Raw genomic sequence first — 27,839 nt, 5'->3', positions numbered from 1 at the left:
ACACACACACATACACACAAACCTCAAGTGTCACTCTAGAATCAGTGTGTAGACACTTCAAGCTCCCCCTATTAAAAAAATCTGCCGCTGTACCCCATTTCTCTGCAGCCTGTCCCTAAAAGCAAACTGTTTTGCTTTTAGGAATAAATATTTTTTTCTTTCCTCACAGCTGTCTGGATCTCATTTTTATATATTCTTGTGCAACCCCGGCTCGAGGTGGAACCCCAAATTATTCTTCTGACATCAGGAACAACCATACTCTGCTCATTCTCAATAAACCGCAATCACTGCCTATTTTAGCCCAATTCTGGAGCCCTGGTGGCCCAGCAGTTAGAGTGTGCAGTATTGCCGCCAAACTCTGCCCACTGCCAGGAGTTCGATCCAGACTGGTTCAAGGTTGACTCAGCCTTCCGTCTTTCCGAGGTTGATAAAATGAGGACCCAGATTGTTGGGGGCAATATGCCGACATTGTAAACTGCCCAGAGAGTGCTGTAAATGTTGTGACCTAGGCTTACTGAGTCATTACAAGACACAATTAGTCCCAAATAAACCTATTTTATTGTAACAGTTGAGAATTACGTTCATTCCCAGCTGAGTCCCAATTAGTTGCAAAACAAGTCCTTCGGAAGAAGTCCTTCAGGATAATCACCAACCTTTTTCTTCTTTGACACCCTGCCAAAGGCCTTACTTGGCAAAGCCCCACGAAGGTTAGAAACAAACAAGAGACGCCGACTGGAAACAGAGTTAACAACGTTGCTTTCTTGCAAAAGGCCCCAAGTGCCTTTGTTTCCCTCTTAAGCCTTATGGGAGGGGGTCAATCATCTCCTGGCCTTACTCCCGAGTCGTCCCTTTAGCTTTAGCTGCTCTTGTCTTCTGGCAGCTCTGCGCATGCGTGCACTAGGAACAGGCTCCTCCTGTTCCTCTGCCTCTCTGCTGTCCGACTCTGGGGGCTCCGGAGTCTGAGCATCACTCCCAGATGGCCCTGGCCCCATCTCTGCCTCCGACGCAGAGCCCTCATCCGGGCCTTCCCCAACCTCCAGGACTAGCCCATGTTCCTCCCCAGCCCCCTCACTGTCTGACTCTGTGGTCAGCTCCGCAGGCTGCTGACGGACCACAACAGTAAAGCACTATGAAGTGGTATATAAATCTAAGTCAGTGATGGCGAACCTTTTAGACACCAAGTGCCCAAACTGCGCACACAGATGCCCGAACTGAAAGTTGTACAAGCACAGAGATGCGTGAATATGCGCATGCATGGACATGCGCAGACAGCACAAAGATGCGCATGTGCGGGCATGCACGCATGCATGCATAGCAGAGACCCGAAGACCAGCTGGCCGGCGGGAGGCAGGGCATCCCAACACCGGCAGCACGGCAAGAGGCAAGATCTTTTTCTTTCGTGAGCTTCTGTTTCGTCATTTGCAGGGAAATAGAAGCTCATGAAAGAAACGCCATGGAGATCTGACCTGGGGTGATGGTGCACGTGCCAGCAGAGAGGGCTGTGGTGCCACCTCTGGCACACCTCCCATAGGTTCGCCATCATGGGTCTAAGTGCTATTGCTATTGGTAATTCAAATTACTAGGGTTAATTTACAGAGCCCTAAATAGCTGGAGACCCTCTCTCAATGTCATCTACCTTAAGAATGTTAGCAGAAAAACCTCTTTTCGGGACTTTGGGTGTATGATGTAAAAATGAGGAAGGGAAGTTTCTCTGTGCAAGAAATTTCAGGAAACTGAAAAACAGAAAGCAATCTTAAAATTTAGTTTTGCCACACTCACCCGCAGCCTGTCTTTGGGTAGGGCGACAGCTCCTTGTTTGATAATTTCGAGGACCCGTTCCACTGACAGCGCAGCTCCAGGATGGTCGATCCGTGAGCTAAAGAAGCTGATCACCTTGAATGAAACAGGAAATAAAGACAATAACATGATTTAATGAAGCAGTGCCAGGAATCTGTCCGCCACATTTAAAAAAAAAAAACACAAAATTTGAAAATCTGCACAACTGGAATATGGTGATGAGTGAGTGGTTTCTTAATGGGAACTCGCCAGCTATATAGCTGAATGTCAGATTAAAACTAAAACTAAATATTTATAAACCGAAGGAGCCAGAATTTAAGTATTGTTTCAAATCTGCTTCTTATTTGAGAATTGGAATTCAAAAATGTCCATGTATCTGTATAGCAATGGTTTTCATCCTTTTCTTCACTATGCGCCTCCTTTAAATACCTTTTGTGGCCATGGACCCCCAAGACTTAACTCAAGATATAAATCATTCATTCATTCATTCATTCATTCATTCATTCATTCATTCATTGGTTCGATTTATATGCCGACTCAGGTCAGCTTATAATGCGTTAAGCAATAGCCTTCATACTATTGTATATACCTGCTTAGTAGGGCTTTTGCCCCCCCCCCCCCCCAGTGGTGTTCTTTTTTATACAAAGTCAGCTTATTGCCCCCACAATCCGGGTCCTCATTTTACCTACCTCAGAAGGATGGAAGGCTGAGTCAACCTTGAGCCTGGTGAGATTTGAACTCGCAGTAATTGCAGGCAGCTGGCAGCTAAGTGCTACTTAACAGCACTTTAGTCCACTGCACCACCAAGGCTCCTAACAGAACATAACATAACATAACATAACATTTCTTCAAACTTTTGCCGAGCCTGTGATATCGTCCCCCACCCCCCCGGGTATCCATGGACCACAGGTTGAGAAACACTGCTATATAGCACAGAGACCAGGAAATTAAGTTATAAATACCCACAATGACCTCCATACAAATCTTACCATTATGTACCTTCTACTGCCTTAGTCATTTAGTGCATGCTAGCACCGTATACCAGTTTCTTAAAATAATTACTTTGCCACAAAATGACTTTTATGGGAGTTGTTGCGGGGGGAAGGATGTCAAGCCTCCAAATGTTGGTCAGTAGAAAACACCACACTCACAACAAGGAAAGTTCCTGTCAGGGCCACACATGAAAGTCTAATTAAACTGATTTATCAGTTTAATTTAAGCATCTATCTGAAATGGTATAGGGCCGTGAGGGCGAACCTATGGCACACGTGCCACAGGTGGCACGTGGAGCCATATCTGTGGGCACGTGAGGGTTGTCCTAGCTCAGCTCCAGTGCGCATGCATGCGCCGGCCAGCTTATTTTTGGGCCTTCTGGGCCCACCAGAAGTCGGGAAATGGGCCATTTCTGGCCTCCGGAGGGCTCCGGGGGGGGAGGGGGGAAGGCCGTTTTCGCCCTCCCCAGGCTCCAAGAAAGCCTCTGGAGCCTGGGGAGGGTGAAAAACGGGCCTTCCGAGCCCACTGGAAGTTGGGAAATGGGCCGTTTCTGGCCTCCGGAGGGCTCCGGGGGGGGGAGGGGGGAAGGCCGTTTTCGCCCTCCCCAGGCTCCAAGAAAGCCTCTGGAGCCTGGGGAGGGTAAAAAACAGGCCTACTGGGCCCATTGGTAACCTTTTTGCCATTGTGTGCCAAAAGCGGGGGGAGCATGGGGGGGGGATTATACGTGCATGGGTGGGGGGGCAGGGCATGTGGGGTCATTGAATTATGGGTGTGGGCATGCATGCACGCTCCCCCCTGCTTTTGGCACGTGACGGAAAAAAGGTTAGCCATCACTGGTGTAGGGTCTCCTGCTCGATCAGGGAGTTGGACTGGAAGACCTCCAAGGTTTCTTCTTCAACTCTATTATATTCTATGTTTTATGATTTGTTCCTAACAGCCTATGCACAGGAACATTCTCAAATAAGTTAGTGCTTATTTGGGGGTAGATACAAGTCAGCAGAATTCAAGGAAGGTTGGACTGCTTGTGGCTACGTAGGGACTCTGGGCCGATCCCTCTTTTGATTCTGCCATTCTCCCAAACAAGTTGAATGGGTGGAGCCTCAAATAAGCCCATAACTATCTCTGGTAAAGATGGTTTCTTCACCTCTCAAAATATTGCCCCTGCTTTGCAAGATACAATTGACCATTCACTGCATTCCATTCATCCATTACCCAAATATAAGTATGTCTCTGTCTCTAAAACAGCCATCCCCAGCCAGACGTCTTCTGTATACGGAGAGACTATAATTCCCAGAGTTCTTAGTCAACATGTTGGAAAAGCCATTCTAAAGTATTATGTACACATCTGCTGTTTTTTGTTATAGGTGCCTTCAATTTAATTTTCCTAAATTAAATTTTATTTCTTAAAAACCCCAGTAGACACATGCCACCATTTTAGCAGGCTGCACTTGTTTATGGTCTGAACTGGTCCAAGATAACCCAGGATATACAGGAGTAGTGTAACTACATCTCAAAAAAAATGTATCCTGAGCCAGGGGTGAAATTCAGTAGATTCTGACAGGTTCTGGAGAACCGGTAGTGGAAATTTTGAGTAGTTCGAAGAACTGGCAAATACTACCTCTGGCTGGCCCCAGAGTGGGGAGGGAATGGGGATTTTGCAATATCTTTCCCCCAGCAATGGGGAGGGAATGGAGATTTTACAGTATCCTTCCCCTGCCACACCCACCAAGCCACACCCACCGAACTGGTAGTAAAAAAAATTGAATTCCACCACTGTCCTGAGCAGAGATGACTACAATGCCAAGGTGAACACTTTTCCGAAGGACACTGCTGCATATGAGCTCTGAAGAGAGATCCTACCAGCAATTGTAAGAAAAAGGTAAGTGACTTCCTATAACGATCACTAATGTCATTGATAAACCACAATACTACTTCCCTGGGGAAGCCACTCCATATATACATGGACTCCCCAAAATCCACAAGAGAGAACTAACTTACTTACTTACTTACTTACTTACTTACTTACTTACTTACTTACTTACTTATTTATTTATTTATTTTATATGCCGCCCTTCTCCGGAGACTCAGGGCGACTTACAATGCGTTAAGCAATAGCCTTCATACTTTTGTATATTTTATACAAAGTCAGCTTATTGCCCCCACAAACTGGGTCCTCATTTTACCCACCTTAGAAAGGATGGAAGGCTGAGTCGACCTTGAGCCTGGTGAGAATTGAACTCGCAGTAATTGCAGGCAGCTGGATGTTAAATGCTGCCTTAGTAGGAGGCATTAGCCTCCTACGCCACTCAGGCTCCTATTCTGAACTATTCTCAGCGGCATTCAAGTTCCTTACAACTTTGTGAAACATCTACCCACTTCCATTAGCTTACCAAGAAATTCCAGTAGCCTTTTGAAAAGCACTTGTGGGATACCCTATTTGGACTTCCACTTCAATGCCTACCTTGCTTTGGTTTTGCAAGGTATTATAAGAAAAGTAAGGTTTTACATTTAGGCACGAAAAACCAAATGCACAAGTGTAGACTCGGTGGTACCTGGCTCAACGGTAGCAACTGCAAGAGGGGTCTTGGAGTCCTAGTGGACAATCAATTAAGCCAGCAGTGTGCTGCCTTCCATTAAGGACCTGTATACTGCATGAGTCAAAAAGAGGGCTGTGAAAATATTTACAGGCCCCTCGCATCCTGGACATAAACTGTTTCAACTCCTATCCTCAAAATGACGCTATAGAGCACTGCACACCAGAACAACTAGACATAAGGACAGTTTTTTCCCAAACGCCATCACTCTGCTAAACAACTAATTCCTTCAACACTGTCAAACTAGTTACCACCGGTAAGTCTGCATTACTATTAATCTTCTCATCGTTCCTATCACCCATCTCCTCCCACTTATGACTGTATGACTGTAATCTTGTTGTTGGTATCCTTAAGATTTATATTCATTGTTTCCCTATGACTATCATTAAGTGTTGTACCTTATAATTCTTGACGAATGTGTCTTTCCTTTCATGTACTCCGAAAGCGTATGCACCAAGACAAATTCCTTGTGTGTCCAATCGCACTTGGCCAATAAAGAATTCTATTCTATTCTATTCTATTCTGCTACTGCCAAAAAAGCCAATGCAGTTCTAGGCTGCATTAACAGGGTATATAATAGGGATAGAATCAAGATCACGTGAAGTGTTAATACCACTTTATAATGCCTTGGTAAGATCACACCTGGAATATTTTATCCAGTTTTGGTCACCGCAATAAAAACAAGATATTGAGACTCTAGAAAAAGTGCAGAGAAGAGCAACAAAGATGATTAGGGGACTGGAGGCTGAAACATATGAAGAACGGTTGCAGGAACTGGGTATGTCTAGTTTAATGGAAAAAAGGACTGAGGTGACATGATAGCAGTCTTCCGATATCTAAAGGGATGCCACAAAGAAGAGGAGTCAACCTATTGTCCAAAGCACCTGAAGGCAGGACAAGAAGCAATGGGTAGAAATTAATCAAAGAGAGAAACAACCTAGAACTAAGGAGAAAGTTCCTGACAGTGAGAACAATTAATCAGAGGAACTGCTTGCCTCCAGAAATTGTGAATGCTCCAACACTGGAAGTTTTTAAGATGTTGGATAACCATTTGCCTGAAATAGTATAGGGTCTCCTGCTTGAGGAGGGGGTTGGACTAGAAGACCTCCAAGGTCCCTTCCAACTCTGTTATTCTGAAAGGGATCTCAACCAGTCCAGCAATGCCTCTAAATATACACCTTATCTTGAGAAATCAGGTAGACAGGAATACTGGCCCTGCCATTGAGACTGCTAACATTCCTTTAATAATCTCCTTCAAGGACTTGGAAATGGTTTGGCTGCTTGCGATTCCTTTGTACTCAAGAGTTAGACACCCACCTGGAGCCATTAAGCCTCATTAGGCCTTTACAACTCTTGTTGCTATTAGTAAAACAAAAAGAGAGCTGACGATCTGATTATTCAGGGATTCAAATGAGACACACCATTCCTGCAAGCAAACTACAGACGCTGCCTTCCTAATCTGGGGCGGCAGCAGCAGCACCCAAGGCTTTGGAGAAAAAAAAGTGCAAAGCAAATGAGAAATTCAGTAGGAAAAAAAGCGTTTACTCAGTAATGGAATCACTTTGCTGCTACTAAAAATTTCTTACTGCAAATCCTAAACGAATTTCTTTCAAAAATGTGAAAAACAGCCAATTAGAAGTAGACTTTTTTTAAAAAAACAATGCTACATCACAAATAGCGCTTGCAATAAAATGGATTTTTTAAGGGGGAAAAATATGCCTTTTTGATCTGCTACGTCTGTTTCAGTTTCCAATAGGGTTGCCAGGTCTGCTTCCAAAAAATAGTGGACAAGCGGGTGGGTGGGTGGGGGGTTTAAGTAGTAAATTTTTTTTAAAAAAATTTACAATTAAATTATATATTTTCTTACAAACATTTTAACACGTATTAAAATAATCACTTCAAAACTTTACTTAAAATTCAAAACATCAAATATATTATAATAATATGTAAAAAATTAAATTACATTTTAATTTCATCATAAAGCTTTTGAATAAAAAAAATGTCCATATATGTCCAACATAATGTGAAAAAAGCGGACTGTCCGCTCAAATAGTGGACACCTGGCAACACTAGTTTCCAAATACTTTGCTATATTTTTCTCTAGGATAGGGATTGGCACTGTTGGAAGAAATATCCACCTTGTTCAGTTCCCGGGGGGGGGGGAGGGGGGAACGGACGGATGGGGACGACGACACACGACACTGGAAACATGGAGGCTGATTGGAAAGATGGTTTATTGATGATCAGGAGCACATGGGTTTAAGGTCCTGGGCAGCTGACTACATGGAGTGGAGAGTGATTTTGTAATGCAGTGAGTCCTGCTACTAGATAATCCTATTATGTCCTGGAGGATCATGTCTTAAATCCCATCACCCTGGGGCTGCTTCCCAAGAGCATGTTTCTCCTTTACGGAAATATAATATTCTGTCTTTTTAATATTTCTCAAAATATTTCATTCTTCTAGGAGGGGTGACTTCCCTCAGCAATCATGGCCCCTTTACAACCTGTAGACTTCAACTCCCAGAATTCCTGAGCCAGTCATGTAAAACCTTTTTTCCCACACTTATGACAATCACAGCATCCTGTGGTCATGTGATCAAAATTAAGCCATTTGGCAACATATATATGAGATACTTGCAGTGTCCTGGGGCATGTGATTCGCAACCTTCTGACAAGCAAAGTCAATGGGGAAGCCAGATTCACTTAGCAACCACGTTACTAACTTATCACTGCTGTGATTCACTTAACAACTGTGGCAAGAAAGATTGTACAATGGAGCAAAAGTAACTTAACATCTGAGTTGCTCAGCAAAGAATTTTTGGACTCAATTGTAGTTGTAAGTCAAGGACTATCTGTAGTACCTGCTCAGGATAAACATCTCCCTCGTTTTAAAACCAGCAGCTCCTGTTAAATCACCATTAATCATTTAAAAATAATATCTCTGCATTGTGAGTACATAAAGACTTCACGGCAAAGCTATGGCAAATTTAGACAGCATACTAAAAAGCAGAGACATCACCTTGCCAACAAAAGTGTATATAGTCAGGGCTATGGTTTTCCCAGTTGCAATGTCTGGCTGTGAAAGTTGGACCATAAGGAAGACTGAGCGCCAAAGAATTGAGGCCTTTGAACTATGGTGCTGGAGAAGACTCCTGCGAGTCCCTTGGACTGCAAGGCAATCAAACTGGTCAGTCCTAGAGGAGATCAACCCTGACTGGTCTTTAGAAGGCCAGATCCTGAAGAGGAAACTCAAATCCTTTGGCCACCTAATGAGAAGGAAGGACTCACTGGAGAAGAGCCTAATGCTGGGAACGATTGAGGGCAGAAGAAGAAAGGGATGGCAGAGAACGAGGTGGCTGGATGGAGTCACTGAAGCAGTCAGCTTGATCTTAAATGGACTCCAGAGGATGGTAGAGGACAGGAAGGCCTGGAGGAACATTGTCCATGGGGTCGCAATGGGTCGGACACGACTTTGCAACTAACAACAACAAAGACTTCACAAAAGCGAACAACTGACAAAGGTAGCAAAAGGTTTGATCGTTCTTCAGCACTTATTTAGATTTCCCTTCTAGTCTCACAGAACTTTTGTTCTTGTTGTTGTTTATCAGATCGATTAATCTAGTAGGAAAATTCTCGATATAACAAAAGAAATAGCCAACTTTCTGTAACACGCATGACTTCAGTCCAGCTTTTGCAACCGCCTGCAAGAAGAAACCTATTACGTTCGCCAGAAAAGGAGTCCATTTACCATAGTTCTGGAACAGACTTCAGCAATAAATGAAAACAGAATTCATACTAGCCTTGGTTACTAAGTGACCCAGATGTTTTTTATCTGCACAATATTAGAGCTGTTACAGCTCAAACCCACAAATCTAAGCAAGCGTAATTCGTGTATTCTGCAAATAACATTAAGCACAGCTTTAGGAATATAAGATGCACGGTGCATCTTTCTACTGTCGGTTTTTTTTCTCGGCATCGTTTGAAGACCATGGAGAGAGAGAGAGACATGAAAATGATCAGTCTTCCTTGCTCTCTTCTACAGCAACAGGGGTGATTAAAATCTCTTCAGCAAGGGATTCCTTTGTTTTATAGGTAGTCCTTGACTTACAACCATAATTGAGCCCAATTGCTAGGCAAGACAGTTGTTAAATATGTTCTGCCCCATTTTGTGACCTTTCTTGCAACATTGTTAAGTGAATCACTGTAGTTGTTAAGTTAGTAACTTGGTTGTTAAGTGAATCTGGCTTCCCCATTGCTTGCCAGAAGGTCGCAAAAAGTGATCACATGACCCCCGGGATACCCCAACTGTCATAAATACATTTCATTTCATTTCATTTATTGGATTTATATACCGCCCTACTCCCGAAGGACTCAGAGCGGTGAACAGCCACAGAATAAAACACATAAATACAAAATTTAAAAACAGAATAAAACCAAATTAAACAATTTGGCCGAGACAAATTTAAAACACCCAATAATTTTAAAAACAAATTAAAATTTACATTTTAAAGGGGAAAGATTTAGGCCAGGCCGGCTTGATGGAATAAAAAAGTCTTGAGAGCGCGACGGAAGGTGCGCAGATCCGGGATCCTCCGTATCTCCGGGGGGAGCTCATTCCAGATAGTAGGTGCCCCCACAGAGAAGGCTCTCCCCCTGGGGGCCGCCAGTCGACATTATTTGGCCGACGGCACCCAGAGGAGCCCCTCTCTATGAGAGCGTACCGGCCGGTGGGAGGCTATTGGTGGTAGCAGGCGGTCCCGTAAATAACCAGGTCCTAAGCCATGGAGCGCTCTAAAGGTGATAACTACATGCCAGTTGCCAAGCATCCAAGTTATGATCATGTGACTATGGGGATAAAGCAAGTCGTAAGTGCGAAAAACAGTCATAAGTCACTTTTTTCAGTGCCGTTGTAACTTCAAACGGTCAAGGTCTGGCCTAACTCTCCCTTTTTAATTGGCTTTTAAACTGTCTTTTAAATTGGGTTTTAAACCTCTTTAGATAAATTTGGATGTTTTTTAATCTTTGAGCCTAAATTACTTAATCTGTTTCTTAATAGTTTTTAACTTCTATATGTATTTGTATTTATTATGGCTGTTCACCGCCCTGAGTCCTTCGGGAGTAGGGCGGTATACAAATATGAAAAATAAATAAATAAATAAATAAATAAATAAATAAATAAATAAATAAATAAATAAAAGGATGTAAAATGAGATCCACCTGTACTGAGGAGTAGCTTAAGACTTAGAGACAACCTCTAGTTTAGCTATTGGCTGTATCCTGTTGTGGAGACAATCAGATTGGGCAAGATCTCCATTGTGTTCTGGCAGAGGCAGGATTGTTCTCTGGGGTTTTCCAACACCTTTCCTCATGAGGAGACAAAGGATTCCAAGATGCGCCGCATGGGCATGAGCCTTATTTAAAAGAAAAGAAAAGAAAAGAAAGATAGGAAGGAAAGAAGATGGCGAGGCACAACACCACCGAGGCACCATGGAAGAAGTTCATTATCAGAGGTCACTTCAAAAAAGAGTTTGCTGGTAACTCGTGCGTCAATCGCGTGACCTTGGGGACGCTGCGACGGTTAAGCGTGAAAAATGGTCATAAATCACTTTTTTCAATGCTGTTGTTAACTTTGAACAATGACTAAACAAATGTTTGTAGGTTGAGGACTACCCATAGAATAAATCTGTGATGGGGAACAGGAAGACTATTGGGCCAGCTGAGTCAGTCAGTAGAGCTCCAAGGAAAAGGATGTCCTCCTAATCCCTGTCCCTCTCTTCCTTGAGATGGCTTCCTCTTTCATTGTTTTCTTCCGTTCTCCATCCTTCCCTCTCAAGGAGAAGGTGGGTGGAGCTGATCCGGTTGACATTCCTTCATTACTGCTAGCAAGATCCACTCTGCTTTGCCTGCAACTCCACTCTTTAGGGAAGGCTACCTCGCAGGTGCAGAGAACGTAACTTCTAGGGCCTTTGCTGCCGAAAGCCTCAAGGTAGGTGATGCGCAACCATTCTGTGGCGTTCATTCCCAACGTGCATAGCTAAGTGTCTATGGAGATTCACAGTCATTCAGGTCATGGTTGTCCCAAAAGTTCTTTTTTCAAGAGGCAGCTGTCCAATTGACAACTGGCAGCTGGGATACCTGTGCTGGGTGAGACAGGGAAAGGTGGCTGCCCACTTGTCTTGTCCAAATCATCACAAAATAGAACACTGGGAGTAAGCATTCCATTGTTTTTTCCAACAGAACAATAGCTGATATCCATGTTGTGGCCCGCCAGCAGCCAACAGAGCTGGCAGCAGATTTGAACAGTCACAAGGTTGGGGAGGAACCTGGGCCAGTCCTGGAGTCTGGGGAAGGCTCTGATGAGGGCTCTGCATCAGAGGCAGAGAGGGGGCCAGGGCCGGATGCCAGGTATCAGCTGCCTTTGGAGTCAGACATCAGTGAGGCAGATGAACAGCTGGAGCCTGTTCCCAGTGTGCACATGCACAGAGTTGCCAGATGAAGGGAACAGCTAAAGAACAAGGGTCGACTTGGGAGTAAGGCCACAGGTGGACGATGAATGGCCCATCCGAGAGGGAATAAAAGAGGAGCAAAAGGGGAGTGGGCTTTTGCAGGAACCAATTCGTCCATTCAGTCGTTTCAGGAGTCTGAAGATCTGTCCGTGAATCTCAAAGACTTTGTGCCAAGTCTTTCCTTGCAGCTCCTTTCCTTGCGTTTGGAAAATATTTACATGGCAGCTTTCCAAGCTAGATAAGGTCTGTGGTCATAAATTCACCTTTGAAAGATTGTTTGCCAGGCCTTTGCTGAAGGTGAATGAGAGGAGTTCACTGTTTGTTTAATAAAAGGGGGTCCAGGATTCTCTTCGTGCTTTTGGGGAAAGCCTAGGCCAGAACAATCCAGAAGGTAACAGAAGGGACTTCATTAAACCCTGTATCAGGAAGGGAGGCACATCTGGCCTTTTATTCATGCCCTACTTCTGTAATAATTATTTGTATGTTCTAGGACAAATTAGATTTATGGTTGGGCAATCAACCTTGACCAGAAAGATTAATCTGCTCTGTACATTATTAGCTTCCAGGTCTGATGTAAAATGCTGATGTTGATGTTTGAAGTCTTAAATAGTCCCATCCAACATATCTTGACAATCCTAAACCCTAATTTCATTTCGTCTTTTTCATCGTCCAGGGCATAGTTGGTGGCTACTCAGGAGAAGATCTTCCCAGTTGTGAGATGATGACGATGACAATGGTGTCCATTCAATCACATTCAACTCTTGGCTATTCCTATGCGCCAGGTCTCTCCATGTCTTCTGATCCTGTATTACTTCTTTGAATTGTTCTATGTTCTGGCTCAGGGGTCTCCAACCTTGGCAACTTTAAGCCTGGAGGACGTCAACTCCCAGAATTCCGGAATTCCTCCCAAATTTCATCAACTCCCAGAATTCAACTCCCAGAAGTCAGCAAAGCTGGCTGGGGAATTCTGGAAGTTGACATCCTCCAGGCTTAAAGTTGCCAAGGTTGGAGACCCCTGCTCTGGTTGGTGTCAGCTTTGATGATGTCCGATCACCATTTTCCTTTTAACTCTTCCAGTCATAATTGCTTTCTCCAGTGAATCCCCCTGCATGGCATGGCCAAAATAAGTGAGATGCAGTTTTGTGATTTTTCCTTCTAGTGAAAATGCCTAGTTATGCATTCTAGCACTTGCTTGTTAGTCATCTTTGCCGTCTAAGGAATACGCAGGAGCCTTCTCCAATACCACAGCTCAAACGAGTTGATTTTCTTCCTGTCTTCCTTTTTTAAGATCCAACTTTTACAACCATAGGTGTGATATATGCTTATCATATACAAACTTGGTTTCCCTAATAATGGGTTTTGGAAAGCAACTCAAAATTTTTAACAAAATATTTTTTTTTTCAACAGGACTTTGCAAGGCCTGGCAAGAATAACTAATATTATTACTTTTTCTTTTGTTTTTCTGTTATTCAGGACTGTAATACTGTTCCTATGTTGGCTTTAATATAACAACTTTTATTTCGATGTAAACCTCCCATGCTGATCACTTGATGAAAACTTTGGAGAAAATATTTTAAGCAAATGCATATGAAAACATTGTTGAACAGCTCTTCAGGAAAAAAAATCTATAAATTCAGCTGATCAAATAATGACAACTGACAAACTGCATCATTGAAACGTCTTTGCCAAGAATTTGTTAATAAATTCTGATTTCCAACATTTAGCGTAGATGCAGCATTTTCCAATTATTGTTATATTTGCTGGTTAGCTTTTTGAGAGCGCTAAAATTTATTTTTGTCTGTTACAACTCCTCTGAGCTTATTGAATAAATAAGCATGGATTTATTTCTTCCAATAAACTGATGTTCACAACTGTATTTGTAATAAAATAACACTATTTTCCAAGAGAGTTTGGCTGGAGGAAGAGCAATTTTTTTCCTCACATTTATTTTAAAATGTGTCTAGATTATTTTTTATATGTTTCTTTCGGTGCCCTTCAGTGGTTAAAGCAGCGTATTTTCATATCAAAGCAGCAAGAAATAAAGAAATATCCTCTCCTGCTCTAAAGCCAATGCAATCTGAACCCTTATTAACTACATCTGATCTTTTCTCATTTCTCTGCAAGGAAATGTGGAGGCATTTTTGCCAAAGTAGGCTTCTCACATTATAAAAAAAATATTTAAATTCTCCTATGTGAGCAACTTTCATGTGCCACTTCTATAAAAAAATTTAATGGTAACTTCTTGCAGGATGAAAAGCACAATATAAAAACATTGATAAATCTAGTAGATCAGGGATATCAAGATGGCGGCCTACAGGGCCGGATGCGTCACGCACAGGCCACACCCACCCAGCTCCGTGAATGGGAAAAACGTCACACAGCGTGACGCTGAAAGTTTGACACTGTTGTAGTAGATGAACAGTTAATTTGAGAAACAAATGTAACACCTAGGGACTATTTTAGTGGGAGATCTTAAAGGGAGACGAAAGATGGCATTTGGCAGTGAAGTGGCTTGTCAAAATACGGCCTAGTAAATTCCATTACCCTCACATCCAGTAAAGATATTTCTGACCTCTTCGAAAGCTTCACTTTTACAGATTGCGTAATCTTGAACCCTAATTGCCCCATGACAATGAAAATCTTTCACAGGCAGTCCTCGACTTACAACCATTCATTTAGTGACCATTCAAAATTACAACGGCACTGAAAAAAGCGACTTATGACAGTTGTTCATACCACCATTGGAGCACCCCCATGGTCACATGATCAAAATCCAGACAATTGGCAACTGGCTCTTATTTATGACGGTTGTTTTGTCCTGGGGTCATGTGATCCACTTTTGAGACCTGCTGACAAGCCATGTCAATGGGGAGGTCTGATTCACTCAACAGCCATGTTACTAACTTAACAATTGTTGTGATTCATTTCAGCACCGTGGCAAGAAATGTCTTAAAATGGCCCAAAACTCACTTAACAACTGTCTCACTTAGCAACAGAAATCTTGGGCTCAATTGTGGTCGTAAAGTCGACCTTTTCCCAGGCCTGCCATTTGACAGAAGGAAATAACAGAAGTTCTATAGCCCCAATGATATTCAGTCCAATAAAACTTATTTTAGGGTTTATAGACTAGAGAGAATCTTTTTTTTTTTTTAATTTGATTTATATGCCGCCCTTCTCCGGAGACTCAGGGCGGCTTACAGTGCATTAAGCAATAGCCTTCATACTTTTTGTATATTTTTTATACAAAGTCAGCTTATTGCCCCCACAAACTGGGTCCTCAATTTACCTACCTTAGAAAGGATGGAAGGCTGAGTCAACCTTGAGCCTGGCAAGATTCGAACTTACTTTAATTGCAGACAACTGGTGTTAAATTCTTAAATAAATCTCATTGTTATTCTATTCTGGGTAATGGCCATTACAGAGCAACTAATGCCTGAATTTGCAAACAGGTAGTCCTCAATGTATGACCACAATTGAGCCCAAAATTTGTCCCATTTTATGACTTTTCTTGTCACATTTTGTTAAGTGAATCACGGCAGTTGATCGTCGCAAAATGACTCCTGAACATTGCAACTGTCATAAATATGAGTCAGTTGTCAAGCATCTGAACATACATCGCACGACCACTGGGATACTGCAATGGTCATAAGTGTGAAAAATTGTCGTAAGTCACTATTTTCAGTGCCATTGTAACTTTGAACAGTCACTAAATGAACTGCTGTATGTGGAAGACTATCTCTATTTTTTTCTGTATTTCTCTTTTTTTTCTGTCTGTGTTCGGTTTAATAGTTTGTTAGTCAAAATGCAGAACTTCCATTTTTTCCCAATCTTTGGACAGTGCCCATGAACTGCTCATCGGCAATCAAAGCCACAGAGTTGGAAGAAATTATTTAAGGTGTTCAAGTCTAACCCTAGCATAATGCTTTTCGTCAGGCCCTGAAAACACACCTATTCCATCTAGCCAGGCTGGCTTGATCCCATCCTCTCAGTTTTAATTGAATTCGGTTTTAATTGGGTTGTTTTTAATATCTTGGGCCGAAATTATTTAATTGTTTTTTAAATTGTTTTTAAATTTTATATGCAATGTTTTATCTTGGCTGTACACCGCCCTGAGTCCCGCAGGAGAAGGGCAGTATAGAAATAAAATAAAATAAATAAATAAATAAAATAATGCAGAAATCCAAAAAAAAAACAAAAAAAAAAACATCCCCATCAGCCTCCATCTGGACAAACCCAATAACAGGAAGTCCACCATCAGTTTTGGTTTTTTTAAATTACTGTCTGTCTTTAGGAGTTAATATTCTTTTACTATTCTTTTCCCATTGGCCTATAAAAAACAAGATCACAAATTTATACTTGATACGGATAGAACTGCAAGGTAGCCCTCCCACTTACAAGCATTCATATAGCGACCTTTCAAAACTACGGTGGCACTGAAAAAGGTTCTCATAGTTATGACCATCGCAGCATCCCTACGCTCATGTGACCAAAATTTGAGGGCTTGGCAACCTGCCTGTTTTTATGTTTTATGTAGCATTCCAGAGTCGTAACTCTTTTCAAGAGTTTTCTATTTTTTTTTTCCTTCCAGATGCAATTACATCTTCCTCTTGCCATATTTTCATTCATTCATTCATTCATTCATTCATTCATTCATTCATTCATTCATTCATTCATTCATTTTCTTCCCTTCTCTGTTTCTAATTGCTTTCCTTTCCAATGACTGTTTTCCCACATTTGGGGGGGATTATTTCTGTTTAGCAGGAACAAGAGGCCCAAGTGTATTTATTTCTATGCATCTGTGGTTTTCTGCCTATAAAGGATCTATCTCCAGAAAAAATGGCTGTATTATTATTATTATTATTATTATTATTATTATTATTATTATTATTATTATTATTATTATTATATTTTTGTCCTGGTATTTTTATATATTTTGGCCAGCTCATGAGGCCAACCATACCTAATACTCAGTAGTGGGTTTCAAATCCCGTCACTATCCGTTTGCTCGTGGGCGCTTGCACACTCGACGGTTCTGTGCATGTGCAGAAGCGTCTGGGCGGGTGGGTGGAGCCTCCCACCACCGCCGCTACCAGTTCGCCTGATCTGAGCCAAACCGGTAGCAACCCACCACTGCTAATACTCCTGCTTCCTATTTTCCGCACAAAACTTACCTGTGAGGAATTGAATTTTTGTTTTTTAGTTGTCTTGGCTCCAATGTTTTTAGAGTGTGGCCTCTGACAGACGCACACCCACACCCACACAGAGGCACACAGATATACAAGAATATGACATGCATCTATTTATGGAGTGGGAATAATCTAGACTTGTCTTTTTGATGGATCTATCAGGAACTTGGGCATTGCAACTGTTATAATGGAAGAATTGTATATCTTATGTGTGAATATCTATATCTATTCTATACCAAATAAAAGTAGCTATTTTCAATTGTAAATAGCATTTTCACAGAGGATATTAAATACGTACCAGATCTATGTTCTGCATTATATCTTGGAAAGAGGGGTGAGTTCGAAATTGCTCAAAGAGATCCCGCTTATATAGCAGGGCATACACTAAATTGGGGTTATGATGGAGGGAATTTGTTAAGCAGGAGTTGATTATTTCTAACATCATTCGGATGACTTCTTCAATCACATTCAAATCCTGGGCCTAAAAGAAAGATACAAAGATATTTCTAGTCAGGACAGGTATTAATCCACATACAATAGAATACTTCATTACTTTTTCCCTAAAGAAAAAATTAATCAAACTTTCTTACAAACTTGTAAGAGCCGAGGTGGCGCAATGATTAGAGTGCAGTACTGCAGGCTACTTCATCTGACTGCTAGCTGCAGTTCAGCAGTTCAAATCTCACCAAGCTCAAGATTGAACTCAGCCTTCCCTCCTTCCGAGGTGGGTAAAATGAGGAGCCAGATTGTTGGGGGCAATATGCTGACTCTAAACCACTTAGAGAGCAGGGGTGACCCCGGTTTGGACCAGATCGCCCGATCTGGTAGCGATGGTGGCTCGTGGTTTGGAGAACCGGTAGCAAAAATCCCTGCCCCCCTCCCCATGCCCAGTTGAGCTACACGATCATCAGAGGCTTTTTTTTTTTTTTTTTACTTTTAAAAGCATCTTTTCTACAACCTCTTTGGCCGAAAAAATGCTTTTAAAAGTAAAAAAAAAGCCTCTGATGATCGCGCGGCTCAGCTGGGATCGTCAGAGGTTTTTAAAAGCATTTTTTCTATAACCTCTTCAGCAGAAGAGGCTGTAGGAAAAAAAATGCCTTTAAAAGCCTCTGACGATCCCAGCTGAGTTGCCTGATCGTCAGAGGCTTTGCAAGCATTTTTTTCTGCAATCTCTTAAGGTTGTAGAAAAAAATGCTTTTAAAAGTAAAAAAAAAAAGTTGGCCACGTCCACCCAGTCACATTAACCCCCCAAGCCACACCCACAGAACCGGTAGTAACAAATTTTACATTTCACCACGGTTAGAGAGGGCTGTAAAAGCACTATGAAGCGGTATATAAGTCTAAGTGCTATTGCTATTTTTAGCAGAACAAATAATTTTGATGGAATGTAACACTTTTATTTATTTCCATATTTTATTCTCAGCAAAATTAATTTGCCTGGCATTTTAAATACAAAATGATCCATCTCAAAAGGTTCGACAGACTGACCAATTTTGTTATTTTTAAAAATGTAAGCAATTGTATGTGACCTCTTAGATAGCTTTAAAATAAATGCAACAAATGCAAATAAATACATGTGAATTCCATCAAACTGCACAGTTCTGGGGAAATTATCAGGATTTTCTTGATAAAGACCCAGAAATAATCCCAATATAATTGTATTTTATTATTTTACACCAACTACTGTATACTAGGGATCCTTTTAGTATTCAGCAGCCTGAATACTAAATAAATAATAAAACTGTTATGGAAAAATAAGCTGACTCCGGTCTTAAATGCCCAGGAGTGAAGGGCATTTTAGGATATTATAATGGTAGCAATGGGGTTAAAAACTGGCAATGGCAAACCACTTCTGAAATCTTGACAAGAAAACTTCACAGGCTAGTCCAGGGCGTGGTCTATTTACGGGACCGCCTACTACCACAATCAACCTTCCACCGGCCGGTACGCTCTCATAGAGAGGGGCTCCTCCGGGTGCCGTCGGCCAAACAGTGTCGACTGGCGGCCCCCAGGGGGAGGGCCTTCTCTGTGGGGGCACCTACTATCTGGAATGAGCTCCCCCTGGAGATACGTAGGATCCCGGACCTGCGCACTTTCCGCCGCGCTCTAAAGACCTTTCTATTTCAGCAAGCCGGCCTGGCCTGACCTTTCCCCCCTTTTAATTTTAAATTTTTAAATTTTTAAATTTAAACTGAAATTTTAAATTTGTTGTAAATTTTTGGGATGTTTTAAATTGTCTTGGGCTCAAATATTTAATTTGGTTTTAATTCTGCTCTTAACTTTTGTATCTATGTGTTTTATTTTGTGCCTGTTCACCGCCCTGAGTCCTTCAGGAGTAGGGCGGTATACAAATTTGATCAAATAAATAAATAAAATAAATAAATAAATAAATAAATAAATAAAATTAAGATTGGGGAAAATGCACAAGCTGAAATGCCCTCTTTGGAAATCATCAAAAGACAGAGTTGTGATAAAATTGTCGGGTCCCTTGTTGCTCTCTGAGCTTAGTTGTTTTCTTGTAGACGTTTCATTACCTAACTATTACTAACATCATCAGTGCTAGGTTAGCCATTCATTCCCCTAGTTACCCAGTGGCGAACACCATTAAAGTTGACACCAGCCAGAGCACAGAAAAACGTAAAGAAGATTGGAAGATGTGGAGAGACCTGGTCCACAGAATTGCCAGAAGGCGGATACGACTAAATGGATAATATCAGCCTTCCATCCTTCTGAGGTTGGTAAAATGAAGACCCAGATTGTTGGGGGCAATATAAACCCCTTAGAGGGGGCTGTAAAAGCACTATGAAGCGGTATATAAGTCTTATTGCTATTGCTATCATCATCATCATCATCATCATCATCATCATCATCATCATCATCATCATCACTTCAGATGATCCGTCCTCAATAGAAAATAGATCCAATCGTATTCAAGAGTCTGTCAGATTCAGAAAGAACCTTCCAAAATGATCATTATAATAACTAACCATTGCATTTAATAATATCCTTGGCGGCAGCAGGAGTTACATGCAAAGAGGTTATAGAGATGAGAAGGGAGGTTTTACCCCCTACTATGCAGAAGGAAATGAGTGGGGTGTTAGCCCCTTCTTCTACCCCAATGTAGAAATGTAGCAAAGTGCTGAGAAGAAAGAGAGTTAATTTATTCCCCCTTTTCAGCTAGCTAATAGTTTACTTTTGGACTTTTGGAAAACAGGAAGAAAGTGGTTAGAGAACAAGCAGAAAGTCAAGGACAAAATGTATATAAGAATGGTGAAAAACCATCAACAAAAAGTAGCGTTCTTCATTGTCTTAAACTATCAATACAAAGTGAGACATCTCTGAATATAGACATGGCATTAGGGCAGATATAAACCATGTTATAAAAACATTTCACCATTACTAAAAATGTTTGATTTTCTTGTGCAGTAACTTTCATACCCAGCTGCAAAACAACTAAAGTAAGGAACTGGGATTTCTCCTCAAGACAGAGGCTTAAGTAAGGAAGGTTTTTAGCAATTATCTTTCAATGCAACAGCTGCTCTCCATGTGAAAAAGGTATTTTATTAGCCTAGCGTTTTTGAACATCATAGCTTAGACTTCTGAAAGAATTGTGAACATTCCCCTTGTTAAAACTTTCACTTGGCTTCTAATTCTGAAATAGTAACAGCAGCCAAGATAACTATCTGAGTGTTCTTTGGATGTGTTTAGGTGCTGGCTCTCCCTGATTTTCATGACAAATTCTATAATATCAAACAAGTTCTTTGCAATTTGGTGGATGATGCAGAACATTCTGAAAAGAAGGTTGAAATTTACTCCTCAATTGTTTCTATTGGGTATAATTACGGACTGTACAGTATCAGAGACTAAATTGATCTTGAACTTAATATCAGCAGCTAGGCTGTTGGTAGCTCAATATTGGAAGAAGGACTCTTTGCCTACTATTGAAGAGTGGATATTGAAAGTAACAAACCTAGCAGAAATGGCGAAAATCTCAGCGTACTTGAAGGACTACACGCAAGAAAGATACGTATCGGAATGAAGAAGATGGATTGATTATATTCAAAATAAGTATCAGACAAGAAAATATCAAATAGCTTATGAATGAATGTTAGTATTAGAAGTATTAGGTTATCTATAGTGGAGTTAAGGTTTCGGGGGGGGGAGTTAGTACTTTGAGGATAAGTAGATTAATCTAGTTTATGATTGATTAAATGAAACACCTTGTATTTTGCTCTGGGAAGTCTGGGAGGGAGGGTGGGATGAGGGGGGGAAAGGGTGGGGGGAACATGGGGGGAAGAAAATTTTTGTATTTTTTTTTTGTAAAACTTTTCAATAAAAAAAAAAGTTCTTTGCAAAAGAAAGTTCTCTAGATACAAAGGAAGCTTCTCTAAAAGGAAGCCACCCAGAATTTGGTATAAGAGAAAGAAAGAAAGAAAGAAAGAAAGAAAGAAAGAAAGAAAGAAAGAAAGAAAGAAGGGAGGGAGGGAGGGAGGGAGGGAGGGAGGGAGGGAGGGAGGGAGGGAGGGAAGGAAGGAAGGAAGGAAGGAAGGAAGGAAGGAAGGAAGGAAGGAAGGAAGGAAGGAAGGAAGGAGACTGAATTTAACAATCTGGTGTCTACTTCATGAACATAGCAAACTCATTGATGATTGAGTAACTTGTGTACAGAATGTCTGAGGTAAACAAAAGCTACTATAAGCATTTCAACCCTACATATGAGATCACTTAGCTCTAGAAGTGTGTTGCTGTAATCCAACTCCCAGATGTTTGCTACTAACCCAGCTATAAACTGGGCCAAGGGTGATTTGACCAACATGGTCAGGGCACCAATGTAATCTGGACAAAGCTGTCCTGGCTGTAGCTACCATTTGAATTTCTGCTTTATCTAGAAGTATTCTTAGACTGTGGACCTGATCTTTGAAGGGTAATATAATCCCATTCAAAACAGGTTTAAATCTTATTCCTGGATCTGCCTGTGTCCTAACCAGGATCCTTTTCAATCTCAGGATCTGTACCAGTGTTGTGTGGACTTCAACCTCCAAAATTCCCAAGCCAGCCATTGAGAACTGAAGTCCACACATATTAAAGTTGCCAAGGTTGAGAAAAACTCATCTAAAGCTTCACCCAGCCAATTATTGCTGCATGGCATCGATATTTCTTTAAAAAGAAAAAGGAAAATTTGGCTTAATTAAAAAGCATCAGAAAGTCTGCTTTATTTGTTTTGGGTTACTATGGGAGAAACATATGCATCTCGTTTATCATCATTCTAGGAAGTTTTCAAAAGCACCGCTTGAATTTCCTGTGTTTTCAATAACAACAACAACAACAAAAAGGTAAAGTCTTCAGTAAAATTTATGGGGGGGGGGGGGAGAGGAGAAAGAGAAATGCGTAAGTGTGCTGCATTTTAAATTTAAGGTATAATCCGTTTTCCTAGGCAACTTTTCAGTGGTATTTCTGCAGCAGGATCCTTTATGTAGTTAAATTTATTCATATGTACACAGAACCGTTTCCAGACAAATTACGCTATTTGCAGGATAAACAACAAAATATATTAGAAGAACAATGATCCCTTCAGAGCTAACCTGCTTTGCAACTCGAGGATTAATTTGAACCGGCATCTCTTCGGATGATCCCTATGCCAAGTCTGAATATCTTTAAATTGTATATCTTTAAAGCCAGTCTGGGATTTTGTGTTTGCAAGAAAAAGGAAGGATTTTATAAAGAAAGAAATATAAAGCACTCTTCATTACATTGCTTAGATCAACATAAGCAGAAATATCCTCCAGGCAATGTCCTGATATGCTACTATGTCAGGGGAAGGATATTAAGGTAATTCATCTTAAAAACAAATAGGAGCCCAACTCCTTCAAGACAAATGTTTATTTAGTGCAATAGGATGTTCCCCACAGTGACCAGCTACTATATCTCATTCTTGGAAAGCCTGCAGGCAAGGAAAGAGAGAAACCTTCTCCTGGTGCTTCCCAACAACCGGTACTCAGTGGCAAATCTTTCAATAGAGAAGGCATTTAGGGCAGAGGTGGGGAACCATGGGCCTTTGACGACTTGCGGACTTCAACTCCCAGAATTCTAAAAGTTGACCCACACTCTGTCAAGGACCTAGAAGTACTCATTTCAAAAGATCTAAGCCCCAGAGCTCACTGTAACATCATTGCAAAAAAGGCATTAAGAGTTGTCAATCTTATTTTACAAAGTTTTCTCTCTGGTAATGCTAAACTTCAAGCTAGGACATACAAAACTTTTGCCAGACCTTGTTGTGGCCCGTACGCAGCCTGTGCAGCTAGTAGCTGATTCAGACAGCGAGGAGGCTGGTGTGGTGCTGCGCCAGCAGCCTGTGCAGCTGGCACTCGAGTCAGACAATGAGGAGGCTGGAGAAGATGTGGTGCCAGAGGCGGGGATTCAGCCAGGGCCTTCAGAACCTCCAGAAGCTCCCTTAAGTGAAGAGGATGAAGAGGAGAAGCCTCTTCTCGATGCACGGGCGCGCAGAGCTGCCAGTCTTGGGGCTAATTGGCCACTCCCTTAACCTATTTAAGGAGGAACGCTGACTGAAGCAATTTGCAGGGAACAACTTCGTTCACATACCTTCCTGTCTTGTCTTGCATATTTTATCAGCTTCCTGCAAATTGCTTCTGGGCATTCTGCCAACCACAGTAAGCTTTCAGTTATTATTCTTTGAATTCTTGGCGGCTGTTAATGCATATCCTCTATTTTCTAGGGTGAAAAAAATAAATGTAGGAACTATGAGGGGAATGAATTCCTGATGTTCACTGACTGAAGCTGATTCCTGGGAAATTGGGTTTCACCCCCATCCGCTTTGGTAAATACAGGTAGTCCTCAATTTACAACCATTCCTTTAGTGACCGTTCGAAGTTACAACAGCGCTGACAGAAAAGTGGCAGGACCATTTTTCACACTTTACAACTACTGCAGCATCCCTGTGGTCACATGATCGAAATTTGGACACTTGGCAACTGGCATGTACTTATGATGGTTGCAGTGTCCCGGGGTCATGTGATCCCCTTTCATGACCTTTGGACAAGCAAGGTCAATGGGGGACCCAGATTCAGTTAACAACGGTGTTACTAACTTAAGAACTCTTACTGATTCACTAATCAACTATGGCAAGAAAAGTCGTAAGATGGGTCAAAAGTTACTTAACAACTGTCTTGCCTAACAACAAAAATTTGTGGCTCAATCGTAGTCATAAATTGAGGACTACCTGTACTGTAAAATTAATTTTTCACTTAAGGGCCAAAGCTGTATAATTCTTTTAAATTGATTTTAAATTTTGTATTGGTATGTTTTTTATCCTTGGCTGTGTACCACCCTGAGTCCAATAGGAGAAGGGCGGTATATAAATTGAATGAATGAATGAATGAATGAATGAATGAATGAATGAATGAATGAATAAATAAATAAATAAATAAATAAATAAATAAATAAATAAATAAATTTGATGCAAGTAGAAATCTGAGGTGGCCTTAAAAGGACTGTACTGTTAATACTGTGTTGTCTAGTATTGTAAGAACTGATAGAATAGGAGGGATTCTCCTAAAAGCTACTATCATCTCTACAGTTTTTTTATTGTAAGCATTTTTTATTGAGTTATAGAGTATTATAAAATACAAAAGTAAATAGAAGAACAGGGAGGGGGGAGGGGAAACGGGGAAGAGAAGTGAGGAAAGATAGGGAAAAAGAAAAAAGAAAAAGAAGCACTGACTTCTAACTCGCTCTGTTACAGTAAAATAAAGCATTAACATCAAATCACAACTTTTTGTTTTCCATAATAGTATGAACAAATCCAATTCTACAAAGATCTATCAGTCTAATCTGTAAAACTGAAAGTCAGAGTTTCATTCTTTTCCACATTGAGCAGGAAATTCAGAAGGGGTTTCCATGTGGAAACAAAAATACATGTTCTTTTCTTTAATCAAAGTAGTCAGTTTTGCCATTTCAGCCAACTCCATCAACTTCTGCAACCATTCGTCCATGGTAGGAGTCAAAGTGTCCTTCCATTTTTGTGCATAATATGGTCTTGCTGCTGTCAACATATATAATGTATAACAAAGTTCCAAATTTTTTTCTCTATCATCTCTACAGTTTTGAGTGTGTTCAGTTCAAAATGGTTCCGGCCGCACACACAGGGCCAGTTGGTGAACTTCCCATCTGTATGCAGATTCGTCATTGTCTCAAATGAAACTAATCATCATCATCATTTCTAAGTTGAATCTGCCTGGCCCACATGTACAAGATGGGAAATGGAGCTTAGGGTCCTGTCGCCACAATCCTCTGTAATGATTCCTCACTGTGGAAAACTTTGCTCTTCCAGATATGTCAGGCATCCTGTTTATTTACTTTCTCTAGTTATGAAAATGATTTTATTTCGGTAGGCCTTTGGCAATTGACTTCCAGTATCATTGTTATGATTGTATGGGATTTGGGTTGCCGTTTTCCTGTCAGCTGTCAACTGCTCGAAGTCTTTGAAGCTGGGTGGGATGTACATTCATGTTCACAGAGATTAATACCACAGAAAAGAAATGATTTATTTGCTGGAATTCACTATGTAAGCAATTTCCATTTTCAACCACTCCAAAAAAAAAAACAAAAAAACAACTAAACTACCAGAGGAAAACATTTTAAGGAGATAAGTAGGAATGGAAAAATACAAACGGGCTTTTTGGAAGCATAGATCGGTTAGCAGTAACTGGATGAGGAAGGATATGTTTAATGTGTCTGATGACAAAAGTTAAGCATTTTAAAAAGATCCAAAATGGATTACGAACGTGAACATTCATCCTTAGATACCATAAAGTCATCTCTGTTGGCTGGAGAAGATAGGTTTGTACTCAAAATATTTGGACTGGTTGGGAAAGATTGCTGTAAACATTAATGAATTAGAAAATTACATAAATGAGGAGGCAGGGAAAAAAAGCAGAGTTTAGGAATTTAACCTCATGCGTGTATACTCAAGGGTAAACTGGAGTAGGCTGATCTGAAGCATTTTCCTTGCTATGGTCCCAAAAGAGGAGGGAGAAGTTCTTGGTAAGAGGGCTAAGCATTTCCCAGGTGAACAGTCTAAGGTATGCCAAAAGTGGAGGTGGCCATCCATCATAGCTCTTACTGGCTTGAAAGATCTCCCAGAGATCCTGGCAGTATATCTCAGAATGAATTACACAGAACTGGGACCTCAGTCCAAGTGATTTCAGCTTGAGACTGCTATCTGATTTTTTTTTCTTACACACCAAATTACAATTAGATAGCATAGAAGACTTAAGGCTTGGAATAACTTTGTCACTTTCAAATGTACACTAATCGGCCTACATTAAAATGAAATTTCGCTGCGTACAGTTCTCAAAGGGTCACCACCTCCCATATACACTACATAAACATGACAACATAAATACCGTATAATAACCCAGAATGTGAAGAAGATATAACTGCATCTACTGTGATGACGCAGTTGTGGTCGTAAGTCGGTAGTCCTCGACTTACAACCACAATTGAGCCCAACATTTCTCTTGCTAAGTGAGAAACGTGTTAAGTGAATTTTGCCCCATTTTATGACCTTCCTTGCCACAGTTGTTAAGTTAGTCATATGGTTGTTAAGTGAATCTGGTTTCCCCACTGACTTTGCTTGCCAGAAGGTCACAAAAACAGATCACGTGACCCCGGGACACTGCAACGGTCATAAATATGAGTCAGTTGCCAAGTGTCTGAATTTGGTCACATGACTATGGGGATGCTGCAATGGTCATAAGTGTGAAAAGTGGTCATAAGTCCCCCTTTTTTTTCAGGGGTATTGTAACTCCGAATAGTCACTAAATGAACTGTTGTAAGTTGAGAACTACCTGTACTGAGAAATATATTTAAAATAATAACAGGGAATGCAGATGCAATAGTTATGCTGGTCTGTCCATAATAAAGATTAATATGTTAACTGAAAGTACAGAACTGCCTTTTTAACTATGTTTTACATGCAGGACAGTGATGGGTTTCAACCGGTGTAACAACCAGTTCGCTTTGCGCAAGTGCGTTGCATGTGCGCCAAACTTGCGCTCCACACAAGCGCATTGCATTTCAGAACAGCTGAGGCGTGGCAATCCACTCTGCCGTGCCTATCAGCTGGGCTAAAAATGAACGAATATAGGTAGGTATAGCTCAGGGGCGGGTAGGAGGGCCCAGCTGACGTTCGGAGCGAACCGGTTCGCTCTCAACTCACCATCGCCACTACTGGCTCGCCCAAACTGGAGCGAACCGGTAGAAGCCCACTACTGAAGCAGGACCTAATGAAGACATTAATAATAATTCAACATGATTCACCATGATATGCTATTTTTGTTATTCATGTAGAGAGACAACAAATTCCGGACTTGTCCCTTAAAACGCAAAAAATACAAACAGGAAGGAAAAGATACGATGACTTTGGAGAACTTTTGAGAACAGGCACATCATACCATTGTTCGAAAGTAAGCGTTGTTGGTGACATTCCCTATTATTTTTAAAGTTCATTCTCTTTAATGCTGGATAAGAATTCTGATAAACATAAACATTTATGACGCCATTCGGCTTCCTGTCTCCTAGACTGGGAGCAAGGACTGCAAAGGGATGCACCAAAAAATTAAAAAATATAAATCCCAAAGGGAGGATATAAAACACATTCCACAGCCCTCTTGGGAAAGTGTATAACCGTGTTGGCAGCTATGGAAAAAAATAGCGGTAGACTAAATAAGAATTGGAAGAATCTATCA

General features: G+C 41.1%; 1 protein-coding gene across 2 annotated transcripts in view; it reads right to left on the bottom strand.

Annotated features, from left to right (window-relative positions):
• The window catches only part of DYM (dymeclin), a 275,421-nt gene that overhangs the window by 46,416 nt on the left and 201,166 nt on the right, over positions 1 to 27,839 (bottom strand). For both annotated transcript variants that reach the window (XM_070938939.1, XM_070938941.1), the window contains 2 exons: positions 17,375 to 17,557; positions 1,780 to 1,893 (listed from right to left, as the gene is read on the bottom strand). In XM_070938939.1, coding sequence (XP_070795040.1) covers positions 1,780 to 1,893; positions 17,375 to 17,557 — 297 coding nt within the window. The remainder of the gene's footprint in view (positions 1 to 1,779; positions 1,894 to 17,374; positions 17,558 to 27,839) is intronic.

This window comes from Pituophis catenifer, unplaced genomic scaffold, assembly GCF_029215685.1.
Source record: "Pituophis catenifer annectens isolate HBS135680 unplaced genomic scaffold, rPitCat1.0.hap2 SCAF_2, whole genome shotgun sequence".
NCBI lineage: Eukaryota > Metazoa > Chordata > Lepidosauria > Squamata > Colubridae > Pituophis > Pituophis catenifer.
This window is presented reverse-complemented; position numbering and strand designations above follow the sequence as displayed.